The following is a 16308-nucleotide window of genomic DNA, read 5'->3' on the forward strand; positions in this document are numbered from 1 at the left end:
ATAGGAAAATTCAAATTCTATAGTGGGAGGCACATAGTTAGAATTTATAAGATGCGGAAATGTTGTTTGGTGCTCGAGCTCCATGGAGCTCATTTTAAAAATATCAAAAGAAAATGTTTCAATGTTTCACAAAAAAATCACTCTAGAAGATGGCTTTCTCCATGATATATGATCTAAGGATTATTACGATGGTTGCTGATTTGTGAGACAACTTGCTACCTGCTTTGTGCGATGCCACTGGCTACCCAGCTTTTTTGCGCAACTACAATGGCGAAAATAAAAATCTGCTAGTGACAGTGATGTACCAGCAAACAGTGGTCGCTCGAACTCAAGAATATCCGTCAATTAGCCGTTGTATCACCTTTTGAAATCGCTCACTAGGAATTATAAAACAAATGGCTAGGCGGTCACGATCACACCACACCGCGGACAAACAAGACTTTCACGATCAGTATAGCTGGTTGGTCGCCGAACCCCTGACCTAGTGCTCGTTCAAATCCTACCAGTTACGTACTCCCGCTACTTATTTTCACGAGCACCGCTTGCTTTGCGTATTCATTCAAATTCTTGAGCTCTTCTTCCTTTTGGAAGCGGCCGGCGGGGACGGCTGTTGTGTTGCGCGGCGTCGTCCAAGCGTCAATTTATGCCAACCTTTATTTAACTTTCACTAACTCCTCTTTCCGTTGGGCCAACGACTGGAGTACTCAACGTACGAACAACCATATCTGCCGTATAGTACGTTCGATCGGGTGACATGCACCGTAGATATATGCATGCAACATGCATGCTTCATTTTTGGAATAGTCAGTCAACATGGTTACTGTATTTACCCGCAAATAAAAACATGGTTAGTGTATTGATTAGGATCGCATGTGTCCCGGTTAACCCTAAGGCTGGTCATAGTGGGGAGTAACATATACTAGTATCATGCATATGATACTAGTGTATGATACTACAACCATAGTGTATAATATCATAAAGTAGTATCATAGGTAGTCTCATTTATTGTCATGCATGACACATAGTAGCATAACATTTATTATGTTACGATATGTTACTATGACTCTCTTTCTCTTTTTTAATTATCTGTCACGTAAGCATGTTTGCGAGTCCCAAGTACATGATACTAATGTTGGTACCCCACTATGGCCAGCCTAAATTAACACGGATTCGTGTCTGAGGCTAGGTTAGCTAAATTAAATGCAGTCCTCCAACAGCTCAAATTAAATGCAGTATCCCAGTTCAAATTAAGCTAGCTAGCGGTAGGAGTAACCTTTTTTGGTGTGTGTGTGTGAATAGATGAAACGATTTCACAAGATTCCTGTGCTTCTCGCCACCTTCCACGCACAAAAAAGTTGTTTCTTCAAAACAAAGGCACACGAATCTTCTAGTAAAACGTAGCCGGAGCGTGGCACCATAAACAGAGTCACACGAACTCACCGCTAGCTGCCTTGTACATGCATGCATGGCACGAAGCACGTACGCATTATGACGCCAAGTCATGAACACAACTCACAAGAGGAAAAGAAGAAATAAATGGGAAAATAATGTATAAGTAGTACGTAAAAGCTTGGCATATTGCCCTGAAACATAGTACGTAAAAGCTTGGCATATGTTCCTTTTGTGCAGAACGGGAGACATCCCAACATCTCTTTTTCCTGTGCCCTGTGGTCATCTGGCGATCAGTTGGGGCAGTTCTGGGTACCGAATTGTGCCCCAACAACCTATGATAATACTATTCCTGGAGCTTTGTTTTCCTTCCTGATGGTGCTAGATTCTTTACTTTTGGACTGGTAGCAGTTTGTTGGGCTATTTGGAACAGTCGAACCAGATGTGGTGCACCCCTGGAGGACACGATGCACATCTTCCTCGCCTTCCCTGACTCGGCATGGGCCCGGGTCCTAGATGTTGTCGACGAAGGCGGGCGTGGGTAGATCTAGCATGACCCGGGTCCACGCCGAGTCAGGGCGGGCAAGGAAGATGTGCATCGTGTCCTCCAAGGATGCATCACATCTGGTGCAGGTGGTGTCGGGGACGATGGTCTTACGGAAGAGATTCACCTTGAAGTTGAGTTGGTCCTTGAAGAGCAGCCAGTTGAACACCTACGCCTTAATGGGGACTCGGGACACCCAAATAAGATGGGTGTTTATGATGTGATCGTCCTGGCCGGCGAGGAGATGGTAGGCGTCCTTGGTGGACAATGACAACCCATGAGTGAGATACCTGTCATCGGCGACGACGTTTTGTTCGAAATCCTGCAGCAAAGACAACACAACAGCAAGCTCGACAGAGGCAACCGCGATAAGGCGATTTCACAGGTTAGCTAGCAATCCAATCTACCTGACTTGCGAGACGAAAGTAGCAGTTTTGGTGGAGTGAGAGCATAAGTGGGGTAAGGCTATAGCGAGGGGTTAGGAGAATATCTAAGTATCATGCCAAAAGAAGGTGGAGGTGGCCAATATTGTTGAATACAAAAGAACTTTTTTGGAGGGGCGGGAGTTGTTGGCTTACAACTTTCCAAAGGAGGGGTTTGAGGTTGCATCTGCGATGGCTGTAGAGTAGCACAAGTGGTACCAATGTACCCGTGGGAGATCTGGGTTCTAATTCAACTTGAAGGCAAATCTCATTAGCAGACAATTGTTTTGGATAAACAAGTTTTTAGTGCCTAGATCACCACAACCTTTTGGTTTGCAAACATTTTCCCAAGTGATAAGACTAAGCCCCACTTCAAGTTTTGTTGGTCGTCCAGAAAAAGGCCCTACGAATCACGTCTAGCTCTTTCAGAACTTTTTAGGAAGACGCAAAACAAAGATGAAGTAGATTGATAGGGAGTCTAAGACAAAAGTACCAAGAGTTAACCTATTACCTTTCGTAAGCAAGCCAACTGCCCATTGCAAGAGAAATTATAAAGGTTTGTGCGACAGGGTGGAAGATCGAGGAGGGGAGCTTAATGAGAGAGCGGTAAACCAAGGTAGGTTCGAGGGAAGAAGGAAGTAGGGGAGTCGATGGTGTTGACAGACTCAACGACAGTGGAAGGGTCTGTATGAAGAGCTAACCTAAGGGCCAGCTCTTTTGGGGCTTATGGGTGACTACCAAAATAAGATGCCCCTACCTAGCTTATTCTGGTAGTCCAACCTAAAATTTATTCCAAAGGCCTACCAAGTAGGTTGGTTCTTGCTCCGAGTATGTAAGAGGCGACTAAGATTTGAAATTGTCGGTTCTTGCTCTCATTGCTGCAAAGAAGAAGGGCATGTTGGCTTCGTGTGGAAGGCAAGGATTTTTTTCACCCAGTGGAGGTGTTATCTCGGGATGGTAGATCCCAACACATTTTTCTCCTCTCTGCCAAGTGTCGGTGGAGGTCTTATCTCGGGACAATAGATCCCAACACGTGTTTCTCCTCTCCGCCACATGTCCCCCCTCCCTTCGCATTTTTCCTCTTGCCTCACGACTTCTTCCCTTTTTTCCCCCTCGGCACAGTAAAAAGGAACGGGTGGGTCACCCCCTCGCTCGCCCCTTCTCTCATGGTTATTGGGTTTAATTACTGCCTTGTCATCACATTAGTATCTCAATGGTACCTATCATCCTTATCACATCAGTATGGTTTTGTTATCGTATTTATCATCTCAATGATACCCTTGTCTCATCACCATACCGTCCAAAGTTCTTCAACCCTAACGCCCGTTGGCACTACTTCGCATGTTACGTTGCGCACCATGTGTCTAGATTCCTAATAACCAGGGAATATGCTTCCTCCAGAATTTTGTGCTATCGGTGGCATCATCAGTCGAGCAGCCATTAGAGCAACTCCAACGCGCTGAGACCCAAACGGACACGGATTTTGTCCGTTTTTCGTCCATATGGGTCATCTGTCTGCCTAGCGGACTTGGGGCGGACACGCGATGCACCCAACGCAGAGAAGACCCAAAGCGGACAGGCAAGCGCACATCAGCAGCACCACCAAGCGACCCGGACGACGGGTAGTGCCCCGGCCCAGCGCCGCCGTCGCCGCCGGCTCGCCCCCTCCTCCTCCCTTCTTCTTCCTCACCGGATCTGGCGCAGAGGAATTGCTCCGCCATGGCCGACGTTCGTGCTCGACCGCCGCAGCAGCCCCAGCCCCGGCCTTCAAGCGCGACGGCGAGCACCGCTGCGGCCTGCGCCGGTGGCCTCGACGGCGAGCTGGGCGAGCAGGCGCGCGGCGGGCGCGGACGAGGTGGCGCGGCGAGCGGCGTGGCGGGCGGGCGGGGCGAGTGGCCGTGGCGAGCTGCGGGGCGCGCGGCGAGCAGAGGCGGCCAGACGGGCCGCTCGATGCAGTGCAGGAGCTCCACGGCGACCGGAGCTCGTGACGGGGCTGCGGCTGCGGAGGTCTTCCTAGTGAGCGCGGCGGGCGGCGGAGATCTCCCCGGTGCGCGGCGACGGGCGGCGGGCGGCGGCAGCGGCATGGCCAGTGACCCGAGGCCTCGCCGGCGAGGACGACGAAGGAGGCGGAGCCCTCGCCGTCGAGGACGGCAGCTCATGGCGGCGCTCGGCTGGGTGGGGATCTCGCTGTAGTTCCCGGTCGAGCGGCTCGTGTTGTGTCGCTGACTAGTAGGACCAGGGCGGACACGGGAGGGTAGTAGCAGACGAGAGCGGACGAGAGGAGCGCCCGCTTTTGTCCGTCGTGGACCCATTTGTGGCCTAAATTTGGGCTCAGTTTGGGTCGGGGTGGATGACAAACGGACAGCAGGCGGACATGCACGTCCGTTTGAGTCGCCCCGTTGGGTTAAGTTTTCTATCCGGATGACCCAAACGGACAAAATGGGTCGCCTCATTGGAGTTGCTCTTAGACGCAAGTCGAAGCGGGTCGAACGATGACATGATCGAGCATTTTCTTTGACAATTGTGGTAGTATTCAAAATAAAATAAAATTCAGTGGTCTTCAAATCAATACTTGAGCCTACTCTACCAATAGCAATGCAATGCAATGTGATAATAGTAACCACTACTACCGGGACGATGAGATCTACTGCATTGGTTCTCTTGTACCCTTTGCAATCTCTGCACGTGGGACAAAGTTTTCCACACTCACACGCTGTCACGCAGTAGGGGTGTAGGCGGGGGGGGGGGGGGGGGGGCGTCGTCTCCCAAACAACACTTCCCTTTCACGCCATGGCCCCTCATCTTTAAAAAAAACCCTCCACTCCACTCCACTCCCGAGAGAGGAAATTCCCTCACCCTCTTCCTACTGTACTCACCCACACCACCGCCCACCCCACTCTTCCGGTCGGTCTTCCTCGCTGTCTTCTTCCCCAGCCCTCCAGTTCGAAAATTCCCACCCTCGCGCCCAAACTCCAAACCCTAGCCGGTCCGGCCCAGCCCTCCGCCCTGCCGGCCCCGTGCGCGGAACATGCGGGATCTGGGCCCATGGCGACCGGCCCCGATCTGACCTCCTCCTCCGCCGCCGACGCCGCCGCCGCGTCGTCGGCGGCCAAGAAGGACCGCCACATCGTCAGTTGGAGCGCCGAGGTGCGTACCGGTTGTGTTTTATTTGCGCGTCTCGCGGTTGCGGAATTTCCTCTGCGTTTGTTTGTGCTTCCCTACTGGATTTTGGGATTTCCGCTGGCTTGCCTTCGATTTGGACTTCGCTTCTGTAGCAATTGTCTGTTCCCCTTTTTGATTTGGCGAAAAAAGAGAGGCGATTTTGGGCGTGTTTGGGGTATAATCCGCTTGCTGTCACAATTATATTGTTGATTCTCGGACTTCATACCCTAATTCCCCTTTTCCCCATGCTAACCGTGACAAATTGTTCCTTCCAACATGTTAGTAGTACTTTATTTTTCTGAATACTCTTAGATTGCCTTCGAGTTTATCCATGGAGTGCCTCTGCGATTCGATTCGATGGTTAAATTGCTTTCTGATGCTTCCAACTTCTTCCCTGTAGGAGGATGACGTGCTTCGTGCTCAGATTGCGCACCATGGAACTGACAAGTATGGACAACTCCTGTTTGTTACCTGTCCTCACTTGCAGCAAGCTTTCTCAAATTAACCACGGCGTTTTCTTTTGTAGTTGGACAGTCATAGCCACACAATTCAAGGATAAGACTGCCAGACAGTGCAGGAGGAGGTGTGTACCTCCCTCTTCCGATAAACGGGGATCTTTTGTTGTAAAATTTCTGGTGTTATAGCATTTGTTCAGTTCTATTGTTTATACCCTTTTTTGGCTTGATTGTCGCTGCAGATGGTACAATTATTTGAATACAGAGTGCAAGAAAGGCGGGTGGTCTCGTGAAGAGGATATGCTTTTATGTGAGGTGAGAACTTGGTGTGTTTCTAGCATTTTAATTACTATAGGCGGCTAGGCGCAGGCAGTGAGTCTGCTTGAAATTAAGCACTGCTGCATCAAATAGTTATTTTTTAAGGGCCAAATTTCATCTCTGGGAGTAGGACAGTATGCTTCGTGCCATGGTCCTCAACCTCATATGACATGAAGAAAGGGGTTGGAGATAGAAATCGAGTTCAGGACATGGGCTAGAAAGGACAAATAATTATCACCTTGTAGCTTAACTTGTGTGCAGATTGGATCCTATCCTTGATTGCGTTCCTTTGGGAAAATGATGGATTTGTTTTATGAACTGTAGGACGTATGATTGTTATGTTCTTTTATAGATGAGAAACTGCGTGAAGGGACCATGCATTGCTTAAAGTCTCATAATACCATTATCATTCCTTTGATTAGACTGCAATTTGTGTTATGATACATTTGCAATGTTGCAAAAAGAAATTACAAACCACCTGATGTACATTGTGCTGGTGTCTTCATAACTATCAGTTATTGCTGTAGAACTCCTGCAACACCAAATGATAATCTTGGACTTGTCATGCAGGCTCAAAAGCTTCTTGGTAACAAATGGACTGAAATAGCAAAGGTTGTCTCAGGCAGGTGAGTTTCTTGCATTTGGTTGCTGTTTGCTGTAAGGTGAAAAGGATATTAGATACTCCCTCTCTACCGGTTTATAAGGCCTGCGCGTATCCCTAGATCATCCATTTTATCAATGAAATATGAGTTATATGACACAAAGAGTATACCATTGAAGTCATATTCGAAAGAATTTTCTAACAGTATCTATGTTTTTAAGGCGTCGCCTAGTCGTCGCCTAAGCGTCAAGGCGCCCCAGGATGGCAAGGCGTCTACCCTGCCTTAGACAGATATGAAGTGTACGGCTGTGGCTGCCCTAGTTGTGGCTGCTCCTGGGGCTTGGAGATGACGGCCCCGCTGTCTCCTGGCACCATGAAGAGGAGGGAGGACTGGAGGCTCCTGGCTGCCCTAGTTGTGGCTGCTCCTGGGGCTTGCTGCTGTGAGGGAGAAGGGTGGGGCCATGAAGAGGAGGGGGGACTGGAGGAGGGAGGACCAGAAGGGTGTGGCGCCGTGGTGGGAAAGAAGGGAAGGAGATAGTGGAATTAGGTCACGGGGGTGTATATGGCCACTAGATGGGCTTTTGGGCCACTGGGAGGTGCATAAGTAGTGGCCCATCTCTCAGCCATTGCTCTTTTTCTAGTATTAATATGTGCAGACCTATCGATAACTCTTTTCCTGCAATGTTTAAGGCGTCGCCTTGCCTCGCCTTACCGCCTCGCCTTGGCGCTTAGGCGTCAGAGCGGCCCTCCTCCGCCTTATGACGCTTTACCGCCTTAAAAACATAGAACAGTATACCTTTTGTGATATTACGTTTGTCGAATTGGCGATCTAGGGATACACGCAGACCTTACCGACCGGGAGGGAGTATGTGAAACAAGATATCTGACATGTGAATGTTTGGTTTGCCTACTACAGAACTGATAATGCAGTGAAGAATCGATTTTCTACGTTATGCAAAAGGCGGGCCAAGGATGATGAACTATTCGAGGAAAATGGCACAGTATGCTCCAATGCAAGTGCAAAGAGGGTACTGACACGGTCTGGTGGCGTCACATGTGCTGCACCTGGCTCCTCACCACCTATTAAGAACATGAGGTACACACAGTACCAGCAGAAGCTGTTGGTTAATTATGTGAATGAACTTACACACTTTAACTTGTTCTTTCTGCAACCAGCTCTTGCAAACCTGATTTCAAGGAGAACTTAGCACCAAATATGAAGTCATTTGGACAGCAAAAGAGCATACAACAGGATTCTCGGCAACCCCTTGCTAGCATTTGTCCAGACAATCAGAGTGTGAATATTGTAAAAACCCAGAGTCTTGTCACTAAAACCTCAACAAAGCAATTACATGGCGAAGAACAGAGCTGTGAGCCTATTATCCCAGATTCTGAATGTTTAAACTTGATTCATGTGTTGTGTCAATGTTTGAACCTGCTCCATGTGCATAATTTCAGGTGTGAAGCATGAGGGTAATTTTTTGAAAAGGAATGATCCAAAACTTGCTACTTTACTTCAGCAAGCTGACTTGCTTTCTTCCCTAGCAACAAAAGTAAATACTGAAAATACAAGCCAAAGCATGGATGAAGCCTGGCAGGTATGGCATCGCCAATTTGATGGTCTGAAGTACATTTGTAGTTTTACATTTTAAAATAACTGTTTTATGCTTTACCTTTCAGAAACTACAGAATCATTTGGTTAAGAAAGATGATAATGACATGTCAGAGAGCAGTATGTCTGGAACAGCTTCACTCCTAGACGATCTCGACGATTTAATTGTTGATCCCTATGAGAATGAAGAAGAAGATGAACAGAAGTCCAGGTATATAATGAATAATATCTCATCCTTTTGGTTACTATTCTATGGCCTCAGCTATTGATCCACCACCATTCTGATGAACAGAGAGCAGAACGGAGCAACATCACAAATGGCTCCTGATCAAATAATGGATAATTGCCCAGTAGATCAAATCGCAGACGAAAGTAGCCTTTGTGGAAACACACTATCTAGTACTATGGAACCTTGCCCAGGTAACCTATGCTCTTAATCTGAATTTAGTTACATGCCTTTCCATCCACATCGAAGAAGATTAATTGAAATTTGAAGCTAAATCAGTTGCAGAAATTCTAGCTCATATAAACTTGGGTGAGGCTGCCGAAGATATGGGGCTTCATTTCATGGAATACAGTTCTCCTACTCATGCAGCTCAAGCTCAGCAAGCTAAAGCAGATGCAGAAATACCAGCGTCTGTAGACTTGAGTGAGTCTGCCGAAGGTAGCTGGTCTCAGATTATGGAATACACATCTCCCGCTCGTACAGTTTTGCATGCTAACAGTTCTCCTGCTCATACAGTTCAAGCTCAGCAGGCTAAAGCAGATGCAGAAATACCAGTGTCCGTAGACTTGAGTGAGGCTGCTGAAGGTAGCTGGTCTCAGTTTATGGAATACACGTCTCCTGCTCATACAGTTTTGCATGCTGAAGGAGATGCAGAAACACCCGCATCTGTAAAGTTGAGTGAGGCTGCTGAAGGCAGCCTGCCTCAGTGTATGGAACATATGTCTCCTGCTCATACACTTCTGCGAGCTAAAACAGATTCTGAAATACCAGCATCCGCAAACTCGAATGAGGCTGCAGAAGGTAGCTGGTCTCAGTTTATGGAATACATGTCTCCTGCTCATATAGTTTTACATGCTAAAGCAGATGCAGAAACACCAGCATCCATAAATTTGGGTGAGGCTGCCGAAGGTAGCCTGCCTCAATGTATGGAACCCATGTCTCCTGCTCATACACTTCTGCGAGCTAAAACAGATTATGAAATACCAGCATCAGCAAACTTGAGTGAGGCTGCCAAAGATGACAGTCTTCAGTGTACAGAATACACCTCTCCTGCTCGTGCAGATTTGCAAGCTAACGCAGATGCAGAAATATCAGAGAATTTCAGTGAGGTTGCCCAAGATAGCAGGCTTCAATGTGCTAAATTTACTTCCCCTGCTCACACTGCTATCAAAGGTAAAGCAGTTGCGAAGAAAGGAACTTCAGAGAACTGCAGCGACGTTCCCGAAGATAGCAGCACCCAGCCATGCATGGAATTCACCTCTCCTGCTCACACAGTTCCAACTTTCCATCCATTCACAGATAACGTGCCAACTCCAAAAATTACTGCCAGTGTAAGCTATTGACTTATGTAGCCTGTCATTGTTAGTCTTATTTCACACACAATAACATACCTGAATCAAACACTTGGTTTTTACACATGTATTTGCTGAACTTTTCAGGAGAGAAATTTTTTGCTGTCTGTGCTTGAGTTGGCCTCACCTGGATCGAAGCCAGAAACTTCTCAGCAGCCTTCTTGCAAAAGGGCTCTTCTTAATAGCCTTTGAAGGGGTATATATATGTTCGATGCAAATACATTTTGCATTTTTCGGTTCTCGCCGTATCCAGCTCCAAGCCCGCCATGCTCCTCAGCATGTATACCTTGGCTCCCCTAGATCTAATTTTAACTAGGGTAGTTCTCCCTACTCCTATTTGCATCAAAGTGTGCCTAGCTCGTGTCATAGTCCAGCTGTTTGTATGAGGTCTCAATAGCTTGGTTTGTTGTCGTTGGTTGTACATATCGCATTGGCGGTGTTGTAGTAGCATACAAAATTTGGAAAAAAGGGGGGTGATGTACCCTGAGAGTTACAGCTTGTATTCAAAATATAGAATAAGGTATTCTTTGTGTAATTAACCCTTTGTAACTTGTATCCGGCGCGGAATATATTGGCTTGGTTTGTGGTGTGATGTGACGACTTTCTTGTTGTTGAACATATGTCGTTGAATGAAACAATATATTTCTTTGTCAGGTTGGATACTTAATAATGCTTAATAATACCATCAATGACCAGTTTCTTGTCCATTTTACATACTCATCTTTCATGAGTTGCGAGACTTGATGCTGTTCTGCACTGTTGGCTATATGTCCTGGGATTCGTCTCTCAGGGCCATTTGGAGTGCCTTGGATTTCACAGAAAATTCATAAGTGAAAATCCTCAGGCCTTGTTTGACAGAAAGGGATTGTGGAGGTTTTGGGGGAGAGGATTCCAGGGGATTTGGTGAATCCCCCTCTTCCACCCAATCCCCTTGAAACCTCAAATCCCCCTCTAGCACACATCCTTCAAATCCCCCTATGTGCAAAACAACGTTTGATAGGAAGGGATTGCCATATTAAATTAAAATAGTGTAAAACAGTTAAAAATCTAATCTTGCAACAGTTCTTCACATGAACAACATAATTCTATTGACTTGGAATCAATATATCATCACATACACATAACAGCAGCATATTCTCTCACATCAGCATGACTTAGAACCAAAAATGTCTCATAGGTTCTCGGCATTCACAAGTCCCAGGCAAGACATGCGTACATTCAAGCATGCTGAGAATACATAAGCATGCTGATCTATTTATGCAACATAGAGAAAAGCATCACTTGATGTTCCGCAACGATTGTTGGAAGAGAGTACATGACAGGAGCATAAATTCCAACTACAAGTCAGCAGTAGCGCAGACACAAAAGCAACCGAGGAGACTCTCAAACAGACGATTTCGAGGGACCTTGCAAACGTCTCCTTCTCCCTCTGCTTGTTCCACTTCTCAATCTGGTTCAGTAGGACCTGGAGGATACCAAAATTCGTCTCAGCAAACAAAGAGACTTTTCCTTGCATAAACAACAATGATCAGGTATATTTCAAGGAATATTAAGAGCACAAAATACAAAATTAAAAAGAGAACAAAGGCAAGATTTGTTCAACTTCAGAGGCTGTAGACTGTTTGCAAAGGGAAAATTACAATGAAGAAATAGTATGAATTATTTCATGGCCTTGTTAGAGCTACATCAAGAGGTACAGAACTACTTTTAGATTAAATCAAATAGTAATAAACACAAAAGCAAGAAGAATCTGATGTGACACGCAAGATGCAACTTGATGGGCCGAAGATGGATGGACCAGTCAGGTCACCTGGTGGCTGGTGAGATACCACAAGATCTCTGTATTTATAATCAGACGATTTCTAGTGGCTGGATGGATGAACAGACGATTTCTAGTACTATTATAGATAAACAAGGAAACTTGCTAGAAACATCATCGTTGTTTCTTTATTGCCAAACAAGTTCAGTGTCGTTGGCTGCAGTGATTTGCATATGACCGCATTCACAATTCAAAGCAAAGGTTGCATAACAGACCAAACCAAGATGAACTAACAAACCTAACGATTTCCATGGTAAAAACAAATGGTTCAAAACGCAGCGCCACTTGACTTGACTCCATCATGTAACTACTAGCACAATCTAATAAGTACTCGACGACGAGCCAGCCAACAACAATTAAAAGTAGCTATGAATTGTCACACAGCTCTGAATCTTGATCCCCCCATAACAGCAGCATGCTCTAAATCTTGAGTTCTTTACAGGTAGCACAAAGAAGAAGGGGATGCAGAAGATTGTTACCTTAGATACGTTGAGTCAACTCTGCCATTTCGCTCCGAAGAAACACTGCAGCACTTTCTTCATCTTCAGCGGCAGAATTAAGAAAGATCTCACGGTTCTCAACACTTTTGAACACTTTGTAGGCAGTGGCTCTTTCATCGCGGTGGATACTTTCCATCTTGTGCAAAACAACAATGCACTTGCTGATGGAGAATTCTTGGGCATTTTTTGCCCCGGCCAATAGAGCAGACTCCTCCTCCACTTGCTTCCGTTTGACCTCCACATATTGTGACATCACTTCCACCATAGGATCATCACGCTTCTTACCCTTCTTTGATTCCTTCACATGCTTGTTATTTGAAGTAGCAACACCACCTCTTTGTGTAGCATCTCTTGAACCATCACTTGGGGCAGCATCTCTGGGACCATCACTTGGGGCAGCATCACTTGGACCATCACTTGGGGCGGCATCTCTTGGATCATCATACATGTGTAAATCATCACCGTATTGATTCAGGTCAAAAGAGAAGGCAGTCTTCTCTCTTTCAACTTCGAGATCACCATCACTCACTTCTGTAACCTCAGTTGATGTGAAATTGAAGTTACCTTCTGCTATATGTCCTGCACAAACACCCAAGTTATCATTAAAGGCCACACAGCAATGAAATGAAAATTCATTATAAAGGTCAACAAAAAGAGAGGAAATGAAAATCCATTCAACTCAGTAACTCACCATCATACAGATCACCAAGCTTATCGTAGAGGGGAAAGGGCTTATTCTGGAACTTAGCTATTTCTGGCCACGGCTGTATATATAAAAGAAATGATTTATCAAACTTAGACTGCTCAAAAATAAGATTGATTACAAAAGCATGGAATACAAGTCATCAAGTTTTGCAAAGACAAAATGCACTACACTAGAACTTACACTCATCAAGTTTTGCCAAAGATATGCGTCAGCATCTATCATGTGTGTATGATAGTTCCAGCTGACACCGCTCTGTTTGCGGGCATCCTTAAGAAGTCTGTATTGAGCTTTCAAGTCTTTCTGTTTTTCTTGAATCTGTAGCTTTGTAAAATTAGTGTGTCCATATCTTTCATGAAATAAATCTGCCATCCTATTCCACGCTTCAGTTGACCAACCATTCTGTCCCCTATGGTACGAAGTGTTGTGCTCCTGAAGTATCTCTACCAAACCCTTTTCCAAAGCTGGGTTCCATTGAGCTCTTGGCTTTTTAACTACACCAACAAAAATTTACATTGTTCAAACTTAATGCTCAACATGATAAGAGGAGTTACTATCATTCAATTTGAAAACAAATAGTGATAAACTTTAGGAGGACTAGTGAAAAATTCCAACAACATGATAAGAATTGTTTACCAACAATTGCAAGAGTCTGAAAGTAAAGATTGGAAACAGGAAAAACAAAGACAAAGCAGAACATATGGATACACAGAACTGAAGGACGAGCGAAGGTTATTCGTTCAGATTCATTGGGCATATATAAACATGAACTCACAGTCTCTATATAATGCCATAGTATTTGGAGGAGATAATATGACATACAAAGATAATATACTACTGCATTATTCCGTTTTGAGTCAAGTTGTGCCTCAAACGGAAAGCATCAGCCATTAGGCTAATCAAAAAATATAGGAGAAAAATAAATGAAAAAACTGATACAAACTAGTAAATCATTGTATGTCCTATAATCTCATGTAAATCGTTGTAAATCTTCGTCTCCAATCCAAATATGCTCAAATTAAATAGAGGCCTGTAGTCTCATGTAGGATTACATTTAACCTTTTTCTCAGTATTGAGGACCTACATGTTTATACAAAGCCAAAACTGCTAGAGTAAACTTCTTGTTGTATAGACAGTTGAAGTGGTCGTGGACTGCATTGTTGCAGCCATAATCACTTCATGTAGTGACTAGTGTCTACCCAACCAGCTTCAGGTTTTAGTAACTGGACCCCAGAAGAGAGGAGCTGGCAGTCTTCAGTGGAAAAAAGGAGAGCATTTGTTGCTCTGTTTTTCCTCTGCTTCTGTTAGGCCATTGCTGAAATGATAACATATAAATGCTGATGATCATTGCCCCTCTCAGATTCTATTTATATAAGTATGTTGGGAAAATACTTCGCCAACTGTCACTACTCCCTTGGAGCTAGCAGCCTAACATCAGAGGAGCACAGACGGCCTCTATGAACTGAAACAGTGCATGCAAAAACAGAAGAGGAGCTAGCAGCCTAACATCATACCATCACCATCACCATCACTAATTAACAATCTACACTACACTGCCTCTAGTATGCAGCGCGAATCACCAACTGATGCTACTGTTACAACCCACTCGTCTATTATCACAAATGTCACAGTTGTACCAGAACTTTCAGCTGAAACAACAAAAAGAATGTTTCAGAAGATAAAAGAGAGGCATCACTCGAGGTGTTAAGAAAGACAAATTAAACAAAAGCAGTACAATTAACTGAAGAACATATCTGATGGTGTAACATCTAATCAACCAACAAACTAGAATGACTATGACTGGTTCATACAACTTTACTTCGTCCTTGACAACAAACAAACTGCTAAGTTTCGACGGCTAGGTGGTTTACAATCTACCAATTTATCCTCAGCACTCAAATTTATGGCAATCTGGATGGCTAGGGTTAGGGTAGAAGAGGAGCTAGAAGAGGCAGACGTTCTTGGCAAGCTAGCTGGGTAGGGTTAGGGTCCATGTGGAGCTGGGGTAGGAGACGTCGTTCTTGGCGTGCTCGCCGGTGAGGACGAGGCGGACGGAGGGCGTGCGGGAGGTGGCAGCCATGGAGAGGAGGGGGGAGGGGCTGCGATGACTAACCACCGGTGAGAAGTCCAGTATGCCGGAGGAGATCACCGGCGTCGAGGCGTCGGGTGGCGCGGCGACTTGGGGGGGAGGCGGCGCGGCGCCTTGGGGAGGAGGCGGCACAGCGTCGGCGGCTGCGTCTCGAGTCGAGCAGCCAAATCCTCGAGGGGGGCCTCGATGATTCTGAACCGCGTGGGAACAGGTGGATCGAAAGGGAATCGAGGGGATTGGGCCGTCCAAACCGCGCCTACCAAATGGGCCAATGGGTATTTGCGGGGATTCTGGGCCTCGCGGGGTTTATCCTCTGAAAACCCCTCCGATCCACGCGAAACAAACGAGGCCTCACTGTTTCAGAGCCCGTAGGAGTGTTTTTTTTTTATAAACTGGAACTTGATTCTTTTTGGTATGATTGTGCAAGATTTCAAGAGGTTAATCCCGGTGGAGTGTCATGTTAAAGTTTTCTTTAGCACAGTACAGAACTACAAATGCAAACGCTCATACACTGACCCCTATGAACATCATATTCATTGCCACGGAAGCTTTAATAGCCGACGGGATTTAGGTGGGAACCTTTGAACCAAAATCAATTTCGATGCCTCCGACTAGTCTGGAGAGACAAAACAAGGTACCTCTTCGTGCTCATGCTGTGTGCAGTGGCGGAGCTACATGCACTGATGAGGGGGGCAGTCCTTGGATATTTAGAGAAGGAAAATAAAAAAGAAAGGCATAGATTAAGAAGATTGCATTCATTTGCCCCCCCTCAAACATGTGTATTTTCTCCTTGGCCCCCATTTGATTTTCTCATAGCTCTGCCACTGGCTGTGTGGTATGAGAGTTAGGGCAGTTAAAGCATTGATCATGAAAGCTCTAGCAGTTCGGGATGGAGTGCAAATGGCTGCGGGACGAGCAATTCAAAATGTGCACATAGACTTATGAACAACGATTAGTACAGCTATGGGAAGGAGACAACCACAGGAGAACTGAAGTGGCGAGTATTCTTCATGATATTAAGGAGTTGTCTGCAAATGTTGAGCGTTTTCATTCGAGTTCTATGGGGAGGGATGCGAATGTTGTTGCGCATCTTTGTGTCAAAAGAGCGAGTGAGTC

At 45.7% G+C, this 16308-nt stretch overlaps 2 protein-coding genes across 6 annotated transcripts; one reads left to right on the forward strand and one right to left on the reverse strand.

The window, feature by feature from the left end:
• Positions 1-5174: 5174 nt before the first annotated feature.
• On the forward strand, positions 5175-10734 carry LOC123052002 (transcription factor MYB88). Of its 4 annotated transcripts, none has more exons than XM_044475017.1 (13): positions 5176-5502; positions 5918-5964; positions 6044-6100; positions 6215-6287; positions 6861-6916; positions 7808-7987; positions 8068-8261; positions 8350-8489; positions 8572-8714; positions 8796-8923; positions 9009-9167; positions 9246-10060; positions 10169-10734. In XM_044475017.1, exons 1-13 carry the CDS (start codon positions 5401-5403, stop codon positions 10271-10273), a joined length of 2199 nt encoding a protein of 732 aa, XP_044330952.1. In that variant the 5' UTR covers positions 5176-5400; the 3' UTR covers positions 10274-10734. The 4 variants fall into 4 exon arrangements, with proteins under 4 accessions (XP_044330951.1, XP_044330952.1, XP_044330953.1 ...); XM_044475018.1 differs by having other exon boundaries at positions 9015-9167; XM_044475016.1 differs by having other exon boundaries at positions 5175-5502; positions 9015-10060.
• Positions 10735-11146: 412 nt separating this feature from the next.
• Positions 11147-15379, reverse strand: LOC123052003 (uncharacterized). 2 transcript variants are annotated; one of them, XM_044475020.1, is made up of 5 exons: positions 15217-15379; positions 13287-13597; positions 13092-13164; positions 12380-12979; positions 11147-11546 (listed from the first exon to the last, which is right to left on the reverse strand). In XM_044475020.1, exons 2-4 carry the CDS (start codon positions 13473-13475, stop codon positions 12381-12383), a joined length of 861 nt encoding a protein of 286 aa, XP_044330955.1. In that variant the 5' UTR covers positions 13476-13597; positions 15217-15379; the 3' UTR covers positions 11147-11546; position 12380. The 2 variants fall into 2 exon arrangements, with proteins under 2 accessions (XP_044330955.1, XP_044330956.1); XM_044475021.1 differs by having other exon boundaries at positions 11147-11590.
• Positions 15380-16308: the final 929 nt, after the last annotated feature.

Source organism: Triticum aestivum, chromosome 2D (assembly GCF_018294505.1).
Source record: "Triticum aestivum cultivar Chinese Spring chromosome 2D, IWGSC CS RefSeq v2.1, whole genome shotgun sequence".
NCBI classification, from domain to species: Eukaryota; Viridiplantae; Streptophyta; class Magnoliopsida; order Poales; family Poaceae; genus Triticum; species Triticum aestivum.